The sequence below is a fragment of the Salvelinus alpinus genome, chromosome 10, assembly GCF_045679555.1.
Source record: "Salvelinus alpinus chromosome 10, SLU_Salpinus.1, whole genome shotgun sequence".
Classification (NCBI taxonomy): domain Eukaryota; kingdom Metazoa; phylum Chordata; class Actinopteri; order Salmoniformes; family Salmonidae; genus Salvelinus; species Salvelinus alpinus.
Genome location: NC_092095.1, coordinates 82643574 through 82666769, shown reverse-complemented (window position 1 = coordinate 82666769; position 23196 = coordinate 82643574). Strand labels below are relative to the sequence as shown.

At 44.5% G+C, this 23196-nt stretch overlaps 1 protein-coding gene across 1 annotated transcript in view; it reads left to right on the top strand.

Annotated features, from left to right (window-relative positions):
* Window positions 1–23196, top strand: part of gpc6a (glypican 6a) — a 441936-nt gene that overhangs the window by 255523 nt on the left and 163217 nt on the right. Inside the window, exon 4 of the mRNA XM_071331027.1 lies at window positions 595–760. Coding sequence (XP_071187128.1) covers window positions 595–760 — 166 coding nt within the window. The remainder of the gene's footprint in view (window positions 1–594; window positions 761–23196) is intronic.

Sequence of the window (23196 nt, the reverse complement as noted above, 5' to 3'; positions counted from 1 at the left end):
CTAGCCTGGTACTATCCTTAACCCAGATCCTTTATGACAGGTGATCCTCTAGCCTGGTACTATCCTTAACCCATATCCTGTATGAGAGGTGATCCTCTAGCCTGGTACTATCCTTAACCCAGATCCTGTATGAGAGGTGATCCTCTAGCCTGGTACTATCATTAACCCAGATTCTGTATGAGAGGTGATCCTCTAGCCTGGTATTACCCTTAACCCAGATCATGTACAACAGGTGATCCTCTAGCGTGGTACTATCCTTAACCCAGATCCTGTATGACAGGTGATCCTCTAGCCTGGTACTATCCTTAACCCAGATCCTGTATGACAGGTGATCCTCTAGCCTGGTACTATCCTTAACCCAGATCCTGTATGACAGGTGATCCTCTAGCCTGGTACTATCCTTAACCCAGATCCTGTATGAGAGGTGATCCTCTAGCCTGGTACTATCCTTAACCCAGATCCTGTACGACAGGTGATCCTCTAGCCTGGTACTATCCTTAACCCAGATCCTGTACGACAGGTGATCCTCTAGCCTGGTAGACATGACAAGGCAACATAAGTAATTAATCTCCAATGTGTTTCTCTCTCCCCCAGGTGAATGTGGCCCCCGCCTGCATCAGGGCCCTGACTAAGATGCTGTACTGTCCGTACTGCAGGGGCCTGCCTGGGCTGAAGCCCTGTCATAACTACTGCCATAACGTGATGAGAGGCTGTCTGGCCAACCAGGCTGACCTCGACCCTGAGTGGAACCTCTTCATAGGTGAGAAACACTGTGTGTGATGAGAGGCTGTCTGGCCAACCAGGCTGACCTCGACCCTGAGTGGTACCTCTTCATAGGTGAGAAACACTGTGTGTGATGAGAGGCTGTCTGGCCAACCAGGCTGACCTCGACCCTGAGTGGAACCTCTTCATAGGTGAGAAACACTGTGTGTGATGAGAGGCTGTCTGGCCAACCAGGCTGACCTCGACCCTGAGTGGTACCTCTTCATAGGTGAGAAACACTGTGTGTGATGAGAGGCTGTCTGGCCAACCAGGCTGACCTCGACCCTGAGTGGTACCTCTTCATAGGTGAGAAACACTGTGTGTGATGAGAGGCTGTCTGGCAACCAGGCTGACCTAGACCCTGAGTGGTACCTCTTCATAGGTGAGAAACACTGTGTGTGATGAGACACATTATGGGTCCTCTGTGTGTGTGTGTGTGTGTGTGTGTGTGTGTGTGTGTGTGTGTGTGTGTGTGTGTGTGCGTGTGCGTGTGCGTCTGCGTGTGTCTGTGTGTGTGTGTGTGTGTGTGTCTCTAAACTGCCCCATTTAGTCTGTTCTATGATTTATTATGACTATGTTCTGTTGAGCCTGGAACAGAGGTGTCTTTCAAACTAAACCCTGGTCCTTGGTGTTAGAGCCTGATAACTAAACCCTGGTCCTTGGTGTTAGAGCCTGATAACTAAACCCTGGTCCCTGCTGTTAGTGTCTGGTAACTAAACCCTGGTCCCTGCTGTTAGAGCCTGGTAACTAAACCCTGGTCCCTGCTGTTAGAGTCTGATAACTAAACCCTGGTCCCTGCTGTTAGAGCCTGGTAACTAAACCCTGGTCCCTGTTGTTAGAGCCTGATAACTAAACCCTGGTCCCTGCTGTTAGAGCCTGGTAACTAAACCCTGGTCCCTGCTGTTAGAGCCTGATAACTAAACCCTGGTCCCTGGTGTTAGAGCCTGGTAACTAAACCCTGGTCCCTGGTGTTAGAGCCTGATAACTAAACCCTGGTCCCTGCTGTTAGAGCCTGATAACTAAACCCTGGTCCCTGCTGTTAGAGCCTGATAACTAAACCCTGGTCCCTGCTGTTAGAGCCTGATAACTAAACCCTGGTCCCTGCTGTTAGAGCCTGGTAACTAAACCCTGGTCCCTGGTGTTAGAGCCTGGTAACTAAACCCTGGTCCCTGCTGTTAGAGCCTGGTAACTAAACCCTGGTCTCTGCTGTTAGAGCCTGGTAACTAAACCCTGGTCCCTGCTGTTAGAGCCTGATAACTAAACCCTGGTCCCTGCTGTTAGAGCCTGATAACTAAACCCTGGTCCCTGCTGTTAGAGCCTGGAACTAAACCCTGGTCCCTGCTGTTAGAGTCTGATGACTAAACCCTGGTCCCTGCTGTTAGAGCCTGATAACTAAACCCTGGTCCCTGCTGTTAGAGCCTGATAACTAAACCATGGTCCCTGCTGTTAGAGCCTGATAACTAAACCCTGGTCCCTGCTGTTAGAGCCTGGTAACTAAACCCTGGTCCCTGCTGTTAGAGTCTGGTAACTAAACCCTGGTCTCTGCTGTTAGAGCCTGATAACTAAACCCTGGTCCCTGCTGTTAGAGCCTGATATCTAAACCCTGGTCCCTGCTGTTAGAGCCTGGTAACTAAACCCTGGTCCCTGCTGTTAGAGTCTGGTAACTAAACCCTGGTCCCTGCTGTTAGAGCCTGATAACTAAACCCTGGTCCCTGCTGTTAGAGCCTGATATCTAAACCCTGGTCCCTGCTGTTAGAGCCTGGTAACTAAACCCTGGTCCCTGCTGTTAGAGCCTGATGACTAAACCCTGGTCCCTGCTGTTAGAGCCTGATAACTAAACCCTGGTTCCTGGTGTTAGAGCCTGATGACTAAACCCTGGTCCCTGCTGTTAGAGCCTGGTAACTAAACCCTGGTCCCTGCTGTTAGAGCCTGATAACTAAACCCTGGTCCCTGCTGTTAGAGCCTGATAACTAAACCCTGGTCCCTGCTGTTAGAGCCTGGTAACTAAACCCTGGTCCCTGCTGTTAGAGCCTGATGACTAAACCCTGGTCCCTGCTGTTAGAGCCTGATAACTAAACCCTGGTCCCTGCTGTTAGAGCCTGATAACTAAACCCTGGTCCCTGCTGTTAGAGCCTGATAACTAAACCCTGGTCCCTGCTGTTAGAGCCTGATAACTAAACCCTGGTCCCTGCTGTTAGAGCCTGATAACTAAACCCTGGTCCCTGCTGTTAGAGCCTGGTAACTAAACCCTGGTCCCTGGTGTTAGAGCCTGATAACTAAACCCTGGTCCCTGCTGTTAGAGCCTGATAACTTAACCCTGGTCCCTGCTGTTAGAGCCTGATAACTAAACCCTGGTCCCTGCTGTTAGAGTCTGATAACTAAACCCTGGTCCCTGCTGTTAGAGCCTGATAACTAAACCCTGGTCCCTGCTGTTAGAGCCTGATAACTAAACCCTGGTCCCTGCTGTTAGAGCCTGATAACTAAACCCTGGTCCCTGCTGTTAGAGCCTGGAACTAAACCCTGGTCCCTGCTGTTAGAGTCTGATGACTAAACCCTGGTCCCTGCTGTTAGAGCCTGATAACTAAACCCTGGTCCCTGCTGTTAGAGCCTGATAACTAAACCCTGGTCCCTGCTGTTAGAGCCTGATAACTAAACCCTGGTCCCTGCTGTTAGAGCCTGGTAACTAAACCCTGGTCCCTGCTGTTAGAGTCTGGTAACTAAACCCTGGTCTCTGCTGTTAGAGCCTGATAACTAAACCCTGGTCCCTGCTGTTAGAGCCTGATATCTAAACCCTGGTCCCTGCTGTTAGAGCCTGGTAACTAAACCCTGGTCCCTGCTGTTAGAGTCTGGTAACTAAACCCTGGTCCCTGCTGTTAGAGCCTGATAACTAAACCCTGGTCCCTGCTGTTAGAGCCTGATATCTAAACCCTGGTCCCTGCTGTTAGAGCCTGGTAACTAAACCCTGGTCCCTGCTGTTAGAGCCTGATGACTAAACCCTGGTCCCTGCTGTTAGAGCCTGATAACTAAACCCTGGTCCCTGGTGTTAGAGCCTGATGACTAAACCCTGGTCCCTGCTGTTAGAGCCTGGTAACTAAACCCTGGTCCCTGCTGTTAGAGCCTGATAACTAAACCCTGGTCCCTGCTGTTAGAGCCTGGTAACTAAACCCTGGTCCCTGCTGTTAGAGCCTGATAACTAAACCCTGGTCCCTGCTGTTAGAGCCTGATAACTAAACCCTGGTCCCTGCTGTTAGAGCCTGATAACTAAACCCTGGTCCCTGCTGTTAGAGCCTGATAACTAAACCCTGGTCCCTGCTGTTAGAGCCTGATAACTAAACCCTGGTCCCTGCTGTTAGAGCCTGATAACTAAACCCTGGTCCCTGCTGTTAGAGCCTGGTAACTAAACCCTGGTCCCTGGTGTTAGAGCCTGATAACTAAACCCTGGTCCCTGCTGTTAGAGCCTGATAACTTAACCCTGGTCCCTGCTGTTAGAGCCTGATAACTAAACCCTGGTCCCTGCTGTTAGAGTCTGATAACTAAACCCTGGTCCCTGCTGTTAGAGCCTGATAACTAAACCCTGGTCCCTGCTGTTAGAGCCTGATAACTAAACCCTGGTCCCTGCTGTTAGAGTCTGGTAACTAAACCCTGGTCCCTGCTGTTAGAGCCTGGTAACTAAACCCTGGTCCCTGCTGTTAGAGCCTGATAACTAAACCCTGGTCCCTGCTGTTAGAGCCTGATAACTAAACCCTGGTCCCTGCTGTTAGAGCCTTGTAACTAAACCCTGGTCCCTGCTGTTAGAGCCTGATAACTAAACCCTGGTCTCTGCTGTTAGAGCCTGATAACTAAACCCTGGTCCCTAGTGTTAGAGCCTGATAACTAAACCCTGGTCTCTGCTGTTAGAGCCTGATAACTAAACCCTGGTCCCTGCTGTTAGAGCCTGGTAACTAAACCCTGGTCCCTGCTGTTAGAGCCTGATAACTAAACCCTGGTTCCTGCTGTTAGAGCCTGATAACTAACCCCGGTCCCTGCTGTTAGAGCCTGGTAACTAAACCCTGGTCCCTGCTGTTAGAGCCTGATAACTAAACCCTGGTCCCTGCTGTTAGAGCCTGATAACTAAACCCTGGTCCCTGCTGTTAGAGTCTGATAACTAAACCCTGGTCCCTGGTGTTAGAGCCTGATAACTAAACCCTGGTCCCTGCTGTTAGAGCCTGATAACTAAACCCTGGTCCCTGCTGTTAGAGCCTGGTAACTAAACCCTGGTCCCTGGTGTTAGAGCCTGGAACTAAACCCTGGTCCTTGCTGTTAGAGTCTGATAACTAAACCCTGGTCCCTGCTGTTAGAGCCTGATAACTAAACCCTGGTTCCTGCTGTTAGAGCCTGATAACTAAACCCTGGTCTCTGCTGTTAGAGCCTGATAACTAAACCCTGGTCCCTGGTGTTAGAGCCTGATAACTAAACCCTGGTCCCTGCTGTTAGAGCCTGATATCTAAACCCTGGTCCCTGCTGTTAGAGCCTGAAAACTAAACCCTGGTCCCTGCTGTTAGAGCCTGATAACTAAACCCTGGTCCCTGCTGTTAGAGCCTGATATCTAAACCCTGGTCCCTGCTGTTAGAGCCTGAAAACTAAACCCTGGTCCCTGCTGTTAGAGCCTGATAACTAAACCCTGGTCCCTGCTGTTAGAGCCTGATAACTAAACCCTGGTCCCTGCTGTTAGAGCCTGATGACTAACCCCTGGTCCCTGTTGGGTCCAGACTAACCCCTGGACCCAACACAACACAGACCCAACACAGAACAGACCCAACACTGCACAGACCCAACACAGAACAGACCCAACACAGCACAGACCCAACACAGCACAGACCCAACACAGCACAGACCCAACACAGCACAGACCCAACACAGCACAGACCCAACACAGCACAGACCCAACACAGCACAGACCCAACACAGCACAGACCCAGAACAGCACAGACCCAACACAGCACAGACCCAACACAGCACAGACCCAACACAGCACAGACCCAACACAGCACAGACCCAACACAGCACAGACCCAACACAGCACAGACCCAACACAGCACAGACCCAACACAGCACAGACCCAACACAGCACAGACCCAACACAGCACAGACCCAACACAGCACAGACCCAACACAGCACAGACCCAACACAGCACAGACCCAACACAGCACAGGCCCAACACAGCACAGGCCCAACACAGGCCGCAGCGCATCACAGTGAGATCTCACAGCTCGGCTAACCGTTAAAAACTTCTCATCTTGTTCAAAGGGAACAAGGCAGAGTATGGCTGCCGATGGCTGTTACACAAGACATTTAACATGACAACTACAGTCACAACAGAGGGATGAATCCTGTTTGATGAACAGAGCCTTGAGGCATATATAAATAGTGTGCTTTTAATTTAGTAAGGCTGTTATAACAGAGATAGTTTGTGTTTCGGGAAGAGGTTCGAGTGTTCCGTTTCAATTAGAACACGGAACCCCCGGGGGGGTGCGTTCTCTCTCTCTGCTGCATGAAAGGGTCATAGTGTGACGTTCTGTTGGCCTCTTCTATTCATCTTCTCTGTCAAAGCTGTTCTCCATTAGCTAATACAGTGAGGCTTCACACTGGTATCGATCTGCTTTTTTTTTGGAAAGACAACCCTCCCGCATCCCAAAATGACACACTGTTCCCTAACATATTGACACCCTATTATATGTGGGCTCTGGTCTAAAGTAGGGCACTACAGAAGGAGTAGGCTGTCACTTGAGACGCAGAGGGAAGCATAACAGGTTTGTGATCGATGAGTTGCATTAGAACCGATGCCATAGTCTCTCTCTCTCTTTCTGCATTCTAGATATATGTATATAGATCTGCTGTGTGTCTCTCATTGTCCCTAAAACAGCCCTTTCAGACAGGAGGTTAGCTTGTTGCTTGTCCCGGTGTTTCACTCTCATTGTCCCTAAAACAGCCCTTTCAGACTGGAGGTTAACTTGTTGCTTGTAACGGCGTTCACCTCCGGCTTTGCTTTCCTCTCTCTGTACCTCTAGCGTTTACCATGCAGGCTCTTCATGCTTTAAACACCACTATCAATAGCATGGATTGTCCAGCAGCCTGCGGGGCCTTTAGGACACGAATACAGTCACTTTAACTTCTTTAGAGTTCATCTGTAAAAACTAAGTCTCCACCCTCGCTAAGGGGAAACTAAGTCTCCACCCTCGCTAAGGGGAAACTAAGTCTCCACCCTCGCTAAGGGGAAACTAAGTCTCCACCCTCGCTAAGGGGGAACTAAGTCTCCACCCACGCTAAGGGGAAACTAAGTCTCCACCCTCGCTAAGGGGAAACTAAGTCTCCACCCACGCTAAGGGGAAACTAAGTCTCCACCCTCGCTAAGGGGAAACTAAGTCTCCACCCTCGCTAAGGGGAAACTAAGTCTCCACCCACGCTAAGGGGAAACTAAGTCTCCACCCACGCTAAGGGGAAACTAAGTCTCCACCCTCGCTAAGGGGAAACTAAGTCTCCACCCTCGCTAAGGGGAAACTAAGTCTCCACCCACGCTAAGGGGAAACTAAGTCTCCACCCTCGCTAAGGGGAAACTAAGTCTCCACCCTCGCTAAGGGGAAACTAAGTCTCCACCCTCGCTAAGGGGAAACTAAGTCTCCACCCTCGCTAAGGGGGAACTAAGTCTCCACCCTCGCTAAGGGGAAACTAAGTCTCCTCCCTCACTAAGGGGAAACTAAGTCTCCACCCTCGCTAAGGGGGAACTAAGTCTCCACCCTCGCTAAGGGGGAACTAAGTCTCCACCCTCGCTACGGGGGAACTAAGTCTCCACCCTCGCTAAGGGGGAACTAAGTCTCCACCCTCGCTACGGGGGAACTAAGTCTCCACCCTCGCTAAGGGGAAACTAAGTCTCCTCCCTCACTAAGGGGAAACTAAGTCTCCACCCTCGCTAAGGGGGAACTAAGTCTCCACCCTCGCTACGGGGGAACTAAGTCTCCACCCTCGCTAAGGGGGAACTAAGTCTCCACCCTCGCTAAGGGGAAACTAAGTCTCCACCCTCGCTAAGGGAAAACTAAGTCTCCACCCTCGCTAAGGGGAAACTAAGTCTCCACCCTCGCTAAGGGGAAACTAAGTCTCCCCCCTCGCTAAGGGGAAACTAAGTCTCCACCCTCGCTAAGGGGGAACTAAGTCTCCACCCTCGCTAAGGGGAAACTAAGTCTCCACCCTCGCTAAGGGGGAACTAAGTCTCCACCCACGCTAAGGGGGAACTAAGTCTCCACCCTCGCTAAGGGGAAACTAAGTCTCCACCCTCGCTAAGGGGAAACTAAGTCTCCACCCTCGCTAAGGGGAAACTAAGTCTCCACCCTCGCTAAGGGGAAACTAAGTCTCCACCCTCGCTAAGGGGAAACTAAGTCTCTACCCTCGCTAAGGGGAAACTAAGTCTCCACCCTCGCTACGGGGGAACTAAGTCTCCACCCTCGCTAAGGGGAAACTAAGTCTCTACCCTCGCTAAGGGGAAACTAAGTCTCCACCCTCGCTAAGGGGAAACTAAGTCTCTACCCTCGCTAAGGGGAAACTAAGTCTCCACCCTCGCTAAGGGGAAACTAAGTCTCCACCCTCGCTACGGGGGAACTAAGTCTCCACCCTCGCTAAGGGGAAACTAAGTCTCCACCCTCGCTAAGGGGGAAACTAAGTCTCCACCCTCGCTAAGGGGAAACTAAGTCTCCACCCTCGCTAAGGGGAAACTAAGTCTCCACCCTCGCTAAGGGGGAACTAAGTCTCCACCCTCGCTAAGGGGGAACTAAGTGTCCACCCTCGCTAAGGGGGAACTAAGTCTCCACCCTCGCTAAGGGGAAACTAAGTCTCCACCCTCGCTAAGGGGAAACTAAGTCTCCACCCTCGCTAAGGGGGAACTAAGTCTCCACCCTCGCTAAGGGGAAACTAAGTCTCCACCCTCGCTAAGGGGAAACTAAGTCTCCACCCTCGCTAAGGGGAAACTAAGTCTCCACCCTCGCTAAGGGGAAACTAAGTCTCCACCCTCGCTAAGGGGGAACTAAGTCTCCACCCTCGCTACGGGGGAACTCTCATCCTCTTCCTCTAGAATGTTGTTGTGTGGTGAAGTCACATGCTCTGTGTTCGCTGACACCAAAGCTTCACATTTAGGATGGATGTACCTCTTAGACCCCGTTTTATACGTCGCAATGATAGTTCTGATTTATTGGATATATAGAGGCTTTTTCAGAGCCAGATATGCAGTTCAACATGAAATACTAAAAAAATGTACTGTTGAGAAATTCAGACTGAGTTTTATGCTACTCAAATGCGGCACAGACATGTGAATCCATCCATCACGTTCATATATTTATCTCTTAAGACTCTGGCAGAGAGAGAACAAGAATGGCAGGTCAAATACCCACTGAGTGAGTCCATTGGTGCTCATTGAGCAGAGAGGCTTTTGTGAGATGAATAGAAGTCTCTCCTTTCTCTTGTCTTTGTCTCTTTCTGATCCTCTTCTGTCTGTAGAGGAAGACATCACTCCTGAGAGTCATTCTCTGTTCTACACATTTTGGCCTTTTTTTCGCTCTCTTTTTACAAATTGGACTTTTCTGTACTGTTTTCAGCACCAAAAGAAAACGTGTCAATCAGAATATTTACAACAGTACGGAATTTAAATGAAAAAGATATTTCAACAGAATGTTTATTGAGAGAGAGAGAGAGAGAGAGAGAGAGAGAGAGAGAGAGAGAGAGAGAGAGAGAGAGAGAGAGAGAGAGAGAGAGAGAGAGAGAGAGAGAGAGAGAGAGAGAGAGAGAGAGAGAGAGAGAGAGAGAGAGAGAGAGAGAGAGAGAGAGAGAGAGAGAGAGAGAGAGAGAGAGAGAGAGAGAGAGAGAGAGAGAGAGAGAGAGAGAGAGAGAGAGAGAGAGAGAGAGAGAGAGAGAACTATGGTGTGATAAGAGCTTCAGTTAAATTAACTAAATGAAAATGTAAAAAATGAACAATTGCAAAGCATGCTGAGTATTATTCTAATGCTCTCTCCCGTAATAATACCCAGTGTGCTTTGCGGTTCATTTTGGTTTGTTCATTTTCACATATAGCAGATGCTGTTATCCAGAATGACTCGCTCAAGGTAGATAAAGGTAGAGTGGGATAAACAACAACATAATAACTTGTTCAAGGTAGATAAACAACAACATATCACAGTAATAACGATAAACAACAACATGTCACAGTAATAACGATAAACAACAACAACATATCACAGTAATAACGATAAACAACAACATATCACAGTAATAACGATAAACAACAACATGTCACAGTAATAACGATAAACAACAACATGTCACAGTAATAACGATAAACAACAACATATCACAGTAATAACGATAAACAACAACATATCACAGTAATAACGATAAACAACAACATGTCACAGTAATAACGATAAACAACAACGAGTAATAACGATAAACAACAACATATCACAGTAATAACGATAAACAACATATCACAATAATAACAAGTAAAACTTTTTATAACCTTTACTGAGAATGTTGCTGTTCTGGCTGGCTACTTGCATATCAAAATACAAAATACAAGTATTTTAATTCAATAAATTACAAAAAAACAAGTATTTTGTAATACAATTATTGTGTAGTTTATTTTGTAGTTTATTTTGTTACATTGATCTTTATGGTAGTCATTTTTCCCCCCGCATCCCTGGTTGCGTAGGAGAGTTACCCCACCGTTGACCTCAGAGTTTAACCACAGTGATTTAAATGTGATTGTGATGCCACAGTCGCTCAGGACAAATTGTCCAGGTGACCTTTCTGTCACAACCATAATCCTGACCCATGTGCTCTAACTAACATGTGTTGATGTGCCGCAGGCCTTTCCTGCAGTCAAATGACCCAGTGGCCTCATGGGTAGAATGCTACTCATATTTTTCATCCTTTCATAATTAATAATCATTACTTCAAAAACCCGCTGAAAATCCGCTGTTTCTATGTCAACCGGTTTTTATTGTATGTCAGTCTTCTGTGATTTATATAAAGTGTAATATTGGGATAGACACTGAAAATGTAAAACATTTCAACTCTATATTTGACAAGACAGGTGTCTTCTTTTTGTTAAACCCGTAACCATGTGTGTGAGGTTTATACTTTTGTTCCAAAGTAGATTTGTTTAAGATTACCCAGAAACACTCTGTGTGACCCTGATTTATCCGCCTGCAGTACAAGGTGTAACACGTCGCTGTACTCACGGGCGCCTGACTCTGTCTGAAAGTGGGAGTGTGAACAAAACAACTAAATCATCCTGAAGAAAATACGCTCTTTTTTTGTCTTTATCAAACTAATGTTTGTGCATATTTTCAGTGTGGAACGTATATTTAGAGTGGTTATAACCGAACCCGAGGCTAACCAACTCGAAAAGGCACTAGCAGCTCTCAAAGGAGTCTAAGCAGGAGACTGAATGAAATTATTCCAAAATGGAAGAACCACTTGTTGGAGGACATATTTCCCCCACTTCAATCAACCAGTCCATTTTGAATTCATCATCACACTGTCGTCATTTGGCGAGGAACGTCGCTTGTGAATCCCCTTGTGTGTCTCATCAGTTAGATACGTTTTTTACAGGCGTGTTTTTCTTTTTGGATTAACGGGAGTTGGTTTGTGCACTCAAGGCGTGTGTGTAGAGAGAGCAGTCAGAGCACAATGGAGTGAGTGTGATATGGAGGGGAATTATAGACCTATGGAACACTAGAGTCAACATGTAGGACTATGGAACACTAGAGTCAACATGTAGGACTATGGACCACTAGAGTCAACATGTAGGACTATGGACCACTAGAGTCAACATGTAGGACTATGGAACACTAGAGTCAACATGTAGGACTATGGAACACTAGAGTCAACATGTAGGACTATGGAACACTAGAGTCAACATGTAGGACTATGGAACACTAGAGTCAACATGTAGGACTATGGACCACTAGAGTCAACATGTAGGACTATGGAACACTAGAGTCAACATGTAGGACTATGGAACACTAGAGTCAACATGTAGGACTATGGAACACTAGAGTCAACATGTAGGACTATGGACCACTAGAGTCAACATATAGGACTATGGAACACTAGAGTCAACATGTAGGACTATGGAACACTAGAGTCAACATGTAGGACTAGGGAACACTAGAGTCAACATGTAGGACTATGGAACACTAGAGTCAACATGTAGGACTATGGAACACTAGAGTCAACATGTAGGACTATGGAACACTAGAGTCAACATGTAGGACTATGGACCACTAGAGTCAACATGTAGGACTATGGAACACTAGAGTCAACATGTAGGACTATGGAACACTAGAGTCAACATGTAGGACTATGGACCACTAGAGTCAACATGTAGGACTATGGAACACTAGAGTCAACATGTAGGACTATGGAACACTAGAGTCAACATGTAGGTCTATGGAACACTAGAGTCAACATGTAGGACTATGGAACACTGGAGTCAACATGTAGGACTATGGAACACTAGAGTCAACATGTAGGACTATGGAACACTAGAGTCAACATGTAGGACTATGGAACACTGGAGTCAACATGTAGGACTATGGACCACTAGAGTCAACATGTAGGACTATGGAACACTAGAGTCAACATGTAGGACTATGGACCACTAGAGTCAACATGTAGGACTATGGAACACTAGAGTCAACATGTAGGACTATGGAACACTAGAGTCAACATGTAGGACTATGGAACACTAGAGTCAACATGTAGGACTATGGAACACTAGAGTCAACATGTAGGACTATGGAACACTAGAGTCAACATGTAGGACTATGGAACACTAGAGTCAACATGTAGGACTATGGACCACTAGAGTCAACATGTAGGACTATGGAACACTAGAGTCAACATGTAGGACTATGGAACACTAGAGTCAACATGTAGGACTATGGACCACTAGAGTCAACATGTAGGACTATGGAACACTAGAGTCAACATGTAGGACTATGGAACACTAGAGTCAACATGTAGGACTATGGACCACTAGAGTCAACATGTAGGACTATGGAACACTAGAGTCAACATGTAGGACTATGGAACACTAGAGTCAACATGTAGGTCTATGGAACACTAGAGTCAACATGTAGGACTATGGAACACTGGAGTCAACATGTAGGACTATGGAACACTAGAGTCAACATGTAGGACTATGGAACACTAGAGTCAACATGTAGGACTATGGAACACTGGAGTCAACATGTAGGACTATGGACCACTAGAGTCAACATGTAGGACTATGGAACACTAGAGTCAACATGTAGGACTATGGACCACTAGAGTCAACATGTAGGACTATGGAACACTAGAGTCAACATGTAGGACTATGGAACACTAGAGTCAACATGTAGGACTATGGAACACTAGAGTCAACATGTAGGACTATGGAACACTAGAGTCAACATGTAGGACTATGGAACACTAGAGTCAACATGTAGGACTATGGACCACTAGAGTCAACATGTAGGACTATGGACCACTAGAGTCAACATGTAGGACTGTGGAACACTAGAGTCAACATGTAGGACTATGGAACACTAGAGTCAACATGTAGGACTATGGAACACTAGAGTCAACATGTAGGACTATGGAACACTAGAGTCAACATGTAGGACTATGGAACACTAGAGTCAACATGTAGGACTATGGACCACTAGAGTCAACATGTAGGACTATGGAACACTAGAGTCAACATGTAGGACTATGGAACACTAGAGTCAACATGTAGGACTATGGAACACTAGAGTCAACATGTAGGACTATGGACCACTAGAGTCAACATGTAGGACTATATAACACTAGAGTCAACATGTAGGACTATGGAACACTAGAGTCAACATGTAGGACTATGGAACACTAGAGTCAACATGTAGGACTATGGAACACTAGAGTCAACATGTAGGACTATGGAACACTAGAGTCAACATGTAGGACTATGGAACACTAGAGTCAACATGTAGGACTATGGAACACTAGAGTCAACATGTAGGACTATGGACCACTAGAGTCAACATGTAGGACTATGGAACACTAGAGTCAACATGTAGGACTATGGAACACTAGAGTCAACATGTAGGACTATGGAACACTAGAGTCAACATGTAGGACTATGGAACACTAGAGTCAACGTGTAGGACTATGGAACACTAGAGTCAACATGTAGGACTATGGACCACTAGAGTCAACATGTAGGACTATGGAACACTAGAGTCAACATGTAGGACTATGGAACACTAGAGTCAACATGTAGGACTATGGACCAATAGAGTCAACATGTAGGACTATGGACCACTAGAGTCAACATGTAGGACTATGGAACACTAGGGTCAACATGTAGGACTATGGACCGCTAGAGTCAACATGTAGGACTATGGACCGCTAGAGTCAACATGTAGGACTATGGAACACTAGAGTCAACATGTAGGACTATGGACCACTAGAGTCAACATGTAGGACTATGGACCGCTAGAGTCAACATGTAGGACTATGGACCACTAGAGTCAACATGTAGGACTATGGAACACTAGAGTCAACATGTAGGACTATGGAACACTAGAGTCAACATGTAGGACTATGGACCACTAGAGTCAACATGTAGGACTATAGAACACTAGAGTCAACATGTAGGACTATGGAACACTAGAGTCAACATGTAGGACTATGGACCGCTAGAGTCAACATGTAGGACTATGGACCACTAGAGTCAACATGTAGGACTATGGAACACTAGAGTCAACATGTAGGACTATAGAACACTAGAGTCAACATGTAGGACTATGGAACACTAGAGTCAACATGTAGGACTATGGACCACTAGAGTCAACATGTAGGACTATGGACCACTAGAGTCAACATGTAGGACTATGGACCACTAGAGTCAACATGTAGGACTATGGAACACTAGAGTCAACATGTAGGACTATGGACCACTAGAGTCAACATGTAGGACTATGGACCACTAGAGTCAACATGTAGGACTGTGGAACACTAGAGTCAACATGTAGGACTATGGAACACTAGAGTCAACATGTAGGACTATGGAACACTAGAGTCAACATGTAGGACTATGGAACACTAGAGTCAACATGTAGGACTATGGACCACTAGAGTCAACATGTAGGACTATGGAACACTAGAGTCAACATGTAGGACTATGGAACACTAGAGTCAACATGTAGGACTATGGAACACTAGAGTAAACATGTAGGACTATGGACCACTAGAGTCAACATGTAGGACTATATAACACTAGAGTCAACATGTAGGACTATGGAACACTAGAGTCAACATGTAGGACTATGGAACACTAGAGTCAACATGTAGGACTATGGAACACTAGAGTCAACATGTAGGACTATGGAACACTAGAGTCAACATGTAGGACTATGGAACACTAGAGTCAACATGTAGGAATATGGAACACTAGAGTCAACATGTAGGACTATGGACCACTAGAGTCAACATGTAGGACTATGGAACACTAGAGTCAACATGTAGGACTATGGAACACTAGAGTCAACATGTAGGACTATGGAACACTAGAGTCAACATGTAGGAATATGGAACACTAGAGTCAACATGTAGGACTATGGACCACTAGAGTCAACATGTAGGACTATGGAACACTAGAGTCAACATGTAGGACTATGGAACACTAGAGTCAACGTGTAGGACTATGGAACACTAGAGTCAACATGTAGCTATGTGTGCATTGTAGTTATGTCAGTGTATTGTAACTAGCTGTGTGTATATCTAGGTGTGTGTATATCTAGGTGTGTGTATATCTAGGTGTGTGTATAGTTAGGTCAGTGTATTGTAACTAGGTCAGTGTATTGTAACTAGCTGTGTATATATCTAGGTGTGTGTATATCTAGGTGTGTGTATATCTAGGTGTGTGTATATCCAGGTGTGTGTATATCTAGGTGTGTGTATATCTAGGTGTGTGTATATCTAGGTGTGTGTATATCTAGGTGTGTGTATATCTAGGTGTGTGTATATCCAGGTGTGTGTATATCTAGGTGTGTGTATATCTAGGTGTGTGTATATCTAGGTGTGTGTATATCTAGGTGTGTGTATATCTAGGTGTGTGTATATCTAGGTGTGTGTATATCTAGGTGTGTGTATATCCAGGTGTGTGTATATCCAGGTGTGTGTATATCCAGGTGTGTGTATATCTAGGTGTGTGTATATCTAGGTGTGTGTATATCTAGGTGTATATTTAGTTAGGTCAGTGTATTGTATCTAGGTGTGTATATAACTAGGTGTGTGTATATCTAGGTGTGTGTATATCTAGGTGTGTGTATATCTAGGTGTGTGTATATCCAAGTGTGTGTATATCCAGGTGTGTGTATATCCAGGTGTGTGTATATCTAGGTGTGTATATATCTAGGTGTGTGTATATCTAGGTGTGTGTATATCTAGGTGTATATTTAGTTAGGTCAGTGTATTGTATCTAGGTGTGTGTATATCCAGGTGTGTGTATATCCAGGTGTGTATATATCTAGGTGTGTATATATCTAGGTGTGTGTATATCTAGGTGTGTGTATATCTAGGTGTGTGTATATCTAGGTGTGTATATATCTAGGTGTGTGTATATCCAGGTGTGTGTATATCTAGGTGTGTATATATCTAGGTGTGTGTATATCCAGGTGTGTGTATATCCAGGTGTGTATATATCTAGGTGTGTGTATATCCAGGTGTGTGTATATCCAGGTGTGTATATATCTAGGTGTGTATATATCTAGGTGTGTGTATATCTAGGTGTGTGTATATCTAGGTGTATATTTAGTTAGGTCAGTGTATTGTAACTAGGTCAGTGTATTGTAACTAGCTGTGTATATATCTAGGTGTGTGTATATCTAGGTGTGTGTATATCTAGGTGTGTGTATATCCAGGTGTGTGTATATCCAGGTGTGTGTATATCCAGGTGTGTGTATATCTAGGTGTGTATATATCTAGGTGTGTGTATATCCAGGTGTGTGTATATCCAGGTGTGTATATATCTAGGTGTGTGTATATCCAGGTGTGTGTATATCCAGGTGTGTATATATCTAGGTGTGTATATATCTAGGTGTGTGTATATCTAGGTGTGTGTATATCTAGGTGTATATTTAGTTAGGTCAGTGTATTGTAACTAGGTCAGTGTATTGTAACTAGCTGTGTATATATCTAGGTGTGTGTATATCTAGGTGTGTGTATATCTAGGTGTGTGTATATCCAGGTGTGTGTATATCCAGGTGTGTGTATATCCAGGTGTGTGTATATCTAGGTGTGTATATATCTAGGTGTGTGTATATCCAGGTGTGTGTATATCCAGGTGTGTATATATCTAGGTGTGTGTATATCCAGGTGTGTGTATATCCAGGTGTGTATATATCTAGGTGTGTGTATATCTAGGTGTGTGTATATCTAGGTGTATATTTAGTTAGGTCAGTGTATTGTATCTAGGTGTGTATATAACTAGGTCAGTGTATTGTAGCTAGGTGTGTATATAGCTAGGCATGGTGCCAGGTGCTCAGCTTTACAGCAGTGACATTGTCATTGAGCGATGTACGGGGAGGTCATTGCGGGATATAATGTGTTGCCCAGCGTGTGTGTTTGAATGTGTGTCTGTGTGTGTGTGTTTGAATGTGTGCCTGTGTGTGTGTGTTTGAATGTGTGTCTGTGCGTGTGTGTTTGAATATGTGTCTGTGTGTTTGTGTACGTGAGTCTGTGAAGATTCATGTTATTTTCTGACGAGTGACACCAGATCATCAGTCACATGCTGCCCCCCCCATGACAGCCGGCCTCAGCTCTGGACCAGGACACGGCGTCCCCCGTCCCCCCCCCCCATGACAGCCGGCCTCAGCTCTGGATCAGGACGTCGTCATCTCTCACGTCCTCAGTGGGAAATCCCAGGGGAGAGAGAGGGGTGGCAGGGTCCCTATCATTATGCGTACCCTAGTCCTACTATATCTACCAACTCAAAGGCATAACGTGATCACACGTTTATATTGCTACATTAGCTACTCTATAATGTATTGTTAGTTACTTCATCTAAACATAGCTAGTTTATAATGTATTGTTAGTTACTTCATCTTAACGTAGCTAGTTTATAATGTATTGTTAGTTACTTCATCTAAACATAGCTACTCTATAATGTATTGTTAGTTACTTCAACTTAACATATTTACTTTATAATGTATTGTTAGTTACTTCATCTTAACATAGCTACTATATATATATATATTGTCATTGTCAAAGTGCATTCAGAAAGTTTTCAGACCCCTTGACTTTTTTTAAACATTTTGCTACATTACTGCCTTATTCTGAAATGGATTAAATTGTATTTTCCCCCTCATCAATCTACACACAATACCCCATAGTGACATCACAATACCCCATAGTGACATCACAATACCCCATAGTGACATCACAATACCCCATAATATAGACATGTGTGCAAATGTATTTTTTTTTACATGGAAATATCACATTTACATAAGTATTCAGACCCTTTACTCAGTACTTTTGGCAGCGATTGCAGCCTCGAGTCTTCTTGGGTATAACACATGGCAAACCTGTATTTGGTGAGTTTCTCCCATTCTTCTCTGCAGATCCTCTCAAGCTCTGTCTGGTTGGATGGGGAGTGTTGCTGCACAGCTATTTTCAGGTCTCTCCAGAGATGTTGGATCGGGTTCAAGTCCTGGCTCTGGCTTGGCCACTCAAGGACATTCAGAGACTTGTCCCGAAGCCACTCCTGCGTTCTCTTGGCTGTGTGCTTAGGGTTGTTGTCCTGTTGGAAGGTGAACCTTCACCCCAGTCTGAGGTCCTGAGCGCTCTGGAGCAGGTTTTCATCAAGGATCTCTCTATACTGCTCCGTTCATCTTTCTCCCAGTCCCTGCTGCTGAAAAACATCCCCACAGCATGATGCTGCCCCCAGTATGCTTCACCATAGGGATGGTTCCAGGTTTCCTCCAGACGTGATGCTTGGCATTCAGGCCAAAGAGTTCAATCTTGGTTTCATCAGACCAGAGAATCTTGTTTCTCATGGTCTGAGTGTCCTTTAGGTGCCTTTTGGCAAACTCCAAGCGGGCTGTCATGTATCTTTTACTGAGGAGTGGCTTCCGTCTGGCCACTCTACCATTAAGGCCTGATTGGTGGAGTGCTGCAGAGATGGTTGTCCTTCTGGAAGGTTCTCTCATCTCTTCTGAGGAGCTCTGTCAGAGTGACCATCGGGTTCTTGTTCTCCTCCCTGACCAAGGCCCTTTTCCCGTGATTTCTCAGTTTTGCCGGGCGGCCAGCTCTAGGAAGAGTCTTGGTGGTTTCAAACTTCTTCCAATTAAGAAGGATGGAGGCCATTGTGTTCTTGGGGACCTTCAATGTTTCCGAAATGTTTTGGTTCCCTTCCCCAGATCTGTGCCTCAACACAATTCTGTCTCAGAGCTCTACAGGCAATTCCTTCGACCTCATGGCTTGGTTTTTGCTATGACATGCACTGTCAACTGTGGGACCTTATATAGACAGGTGTGTGCCTTTCCAAATCACGTCCAATCAATTGAATTTACCACAGGTGGACTCCAATTAAGTTGTAGAAACATCTCAATGATGATCAATAGAAACAGGATGCACCTGAGCTCAATTTCCAGTCTCATAGCAAATGGTCTTAATACCTATGTCAATAAGTTATTTCTGTGTTTAGGTTTTAATACATTTGCTAACATTTCAAAAAACCTGGTTTGGCTTTGTCATTGTGGGGTATTGTGATGTCATCGTGGGCTATTGTGATGTCATCGTGGGGTATTGTGATGTCATCGTGGGCTATTGTGATGTCATCGTGGGGTATGTAGATTGATAATTATTTTTATTTTTTATTTAATCCATTTTTAGAATAAGGCCGTAACGTAACAAAATGTGGAAAAAGAGAAGGGGTCTGAATACTTTCAGAATGCCACTGTATAAATATAATTTGTACCATACGAGGACTCAAGGATATATTCCTCTCAGATAATACCTTGATAAAATATCCCTACATGTGAGGACAGGCTCCTACACTATCACCAAGACGGTCCTGCTTCGAGTTAAGAGGCTTAGCTACTTCTTGGAGAGAGAACTTCTGATGGGATTCACAGGAAGTCAAAAGATCTTTGTCGAACTTAAAAAGTCAACTTTGGCCAGATAGGAGGATCAAGACGGTTCGAGAGTGATGCATTTATCTTTTATTGCCAAGTCAACTGTAAAGGTTTCCGTTATTGGATTCCTCCCCTCCTTTTCCTAATTATTTCTCCTAATTAAGACGTAGCCCTGTGTTGTCCTCTGTTGAGTCCTTTGTCACCACAGTGGAAGCGATCTAGCATTGATTTTATTTGCTCATTTATTTTTAATTGCGTGGCTTGTCTCCCAGTGTCACTAGATCTCCACAGTCTCACCATTTAGGAACATTACAGTCAGGGATATTCCCTCTCTGCCCTCTGCGAAGGACTGGCTGTGAGTTAGCTAGTTGTTAAGAAGCACCAACACAGAATTAATATAAAAACTAACACATAGTCCTAAATATACCATACTATTTAAGAACTGTAAAGTCTGAATCTTCAGAGAGAAGAGATTTAGAGAGGAGAGAATAGATCATTTATTAAAGGTTTCGTTTCAACCTTTAAGTCACAGTGCGTTCATTTCAGAGGAAGTTCTTTTGGTCCGACGCTAATGATCTTTGACTTGAGAAACACTTTAACTACAGACGTATTACATTTTTTATGAGCAACAAATGTGACTTGCTACAGTTAAAATATGTGTCATTAGTTCAGCCTGTCTAGATGTAGTTCTCTGCTGTCCTCAAATCTCCTTCTACAGCTAAAACCTTAATCTCCTAACATCTCCTAACATCTCCTAACATCTCCTAACATCTAACATCTAACATCTCCTAACATCTCCTAACATCTAACATCTCCTAACATCTAACATCTCCTAACATCTAACATCTCCTAACATCTCCTAACATCACCTAACATCATCTAACATCTAACATCTAACATCTAACATCTCCTAACATCTCCTAACATCTCCTAACATCTAACATCTCCTAACATCTAACATCTCCTAACATCTAACATCTCCTAACATCTCCTAACATCTCCTAACATCTCCTAACATCTCCTAACATCTAACATCTCCTAACATCTAACATCTAACATCTAACATCTCCTAACATCTCCTAACATCTCCTAACATCTAACATCTCCTAACATCACCTAACATCTCCTAACATCTAACATCTAACATCTCCTAACATCTCCTAACATCTCCTAACATCTAACATCTCCTAACATCTCCTAACATCTAACATCTCCTAACATCTCCTAACATCTCCTAACATCTAACATCTCCTAACATCTCCTAACATCTCCTAACATCTAACATCTCCTAACATCTCCTAACATCTAACATCTCCTAACATCTAACATCTCCTAACATCTCCTAACATCACCTAACATCTAACATCTCCTAACATCTCCGAACATCTCCTAACATCATCTAACATCTCCTAACATCTAACATCTCCTAACATCTCCTAACATCTCCTAACATCTAACATCTCCTAACATCTCCTAACATCTCCTAACATCTCCTAACATCACCTAACATCTAACATCACCTAACATCTAACATCTCCTAACATCTCCTAACATCACCTAACATCTAACATCTCCTAACATCTCCGAACATCTCCGAACATCTCCTAACATCTCCTAACATCTCCTAACATCACCTAACATCTCCTAACATCTCCTAACATCTCCTAACATCTAACATCTCCTAACATCTCCTAACATCTCCTAACATCTCCTAACATCTAACATCACCTAACATCTAACATCTCCTAACATCTCCTAACATCTCCTAACATCTAACATCTCCGAACATCTCCGAACATCTCCTAACATCTCCTAACATCTCCTAACATCACCTAACATCTCCTAACATCTCCTAACATCTCCTAACATCTAACATCTCCTAACATCTAACATCTCCTAACATCTCCTAACATCACCTAACATCTCCTAACATCTCCTAACATCACCTAACATCTAACATCTCCTAACATCTCCTAACATCTCCTAACATCTAACATCTCCGAACATCTCCGAACATCTCCTAACATCTCCTAACATCTCCTAACATCTAACATCTCCTAACATCTAACATCTCCTAACATCTCCTAACATCTCCTAACATCTCCTAACATCTAACATCTCCTAACATCTCCTAACATCTCCTAACATCTAACATCTCCTAACATCTCCTAACATCTCCTAACATCATCTAACATCTCCTAACATCTAACATCTCCTAACATCTCCTAACATCTCCTAACATCTAACATCTCCTAACATCTCCTAACATCTCCTAACATCTCCTAACATCTCCTAACATCTCCTAACATCTCCTAACATCCCCTAACATCTCCTAACATCTCCTAACATCTCCTAACATCTAACATCTCCTAACATCTCCTAACATCTCCTAACATCTCCTAACATCTCCTAACATCATCTAACATCTCCTAACATCTAACATCTCCTAACATCTCCTAACATCTCCTAACATCTCCTAACATCTAACATCTCCTAACATCTAACATCTCCTAACATCTAACATCTCCTAACATCTCCTAACATCTAACATCTCCTAACATCTAACATCTAACATCTCCTAACATCTCCTAACATCTAACATCTCCTAACATTTCCTAACATTTCCCCAACTCTCCTTCTACAGCTAAAACAATAATCACCTGACATCAATTATGAACCCGCTTCTTTGTCTTTTTTCCGTTGTGTGTTTTCCTGTCGTTCCGTTGTGTGTTTTCCTACCGTTCTGTTGTGTGTTTTCCTGTCGTTCTGTTGTGTGTTTTCCTGTCGTTCTGTTGTGTGTTTTCCTGTCGTTCTGTTGTGTGTTTTCCTGTCGTTCTGTTGTGTGTTTTCCTGTCGTTCCGTTGTGTGTTTTCCTACCGTTCTGTTGTGTGTTTTCCTGTCGTTCTGTTGTGTGTTTTCCTGCCGTTCTGTTGTGTGTTTTCCTGTCGTTCCGTTGTGTGTTTTCCTGCCGTTCCGTTGTGTGTTTTCCTGTCGTTCTGTTGTGTGTTTTCCTGCCGTTCCGTTGTGTGTTTTCCTGTCGTTCCGTTGTGTGTTTTCCTGCCGTTCCGTTGTGTGTTTTCCTGTCGTTCTGTTGTGTGTTTTCCTGTCGTTCTGTTGTGTGTTTTCCTGCCGTTCTGTTGTGTGTTTTCCTGTCGTTCTGTTGTGTGTTTTCCTGTCGTTCTGTTGTGTGTTTTCCTGACGTTCTGTTGTGTGTTTTCCTGCCGTTCTGTTGTGTGTTTTCCTGTCGTT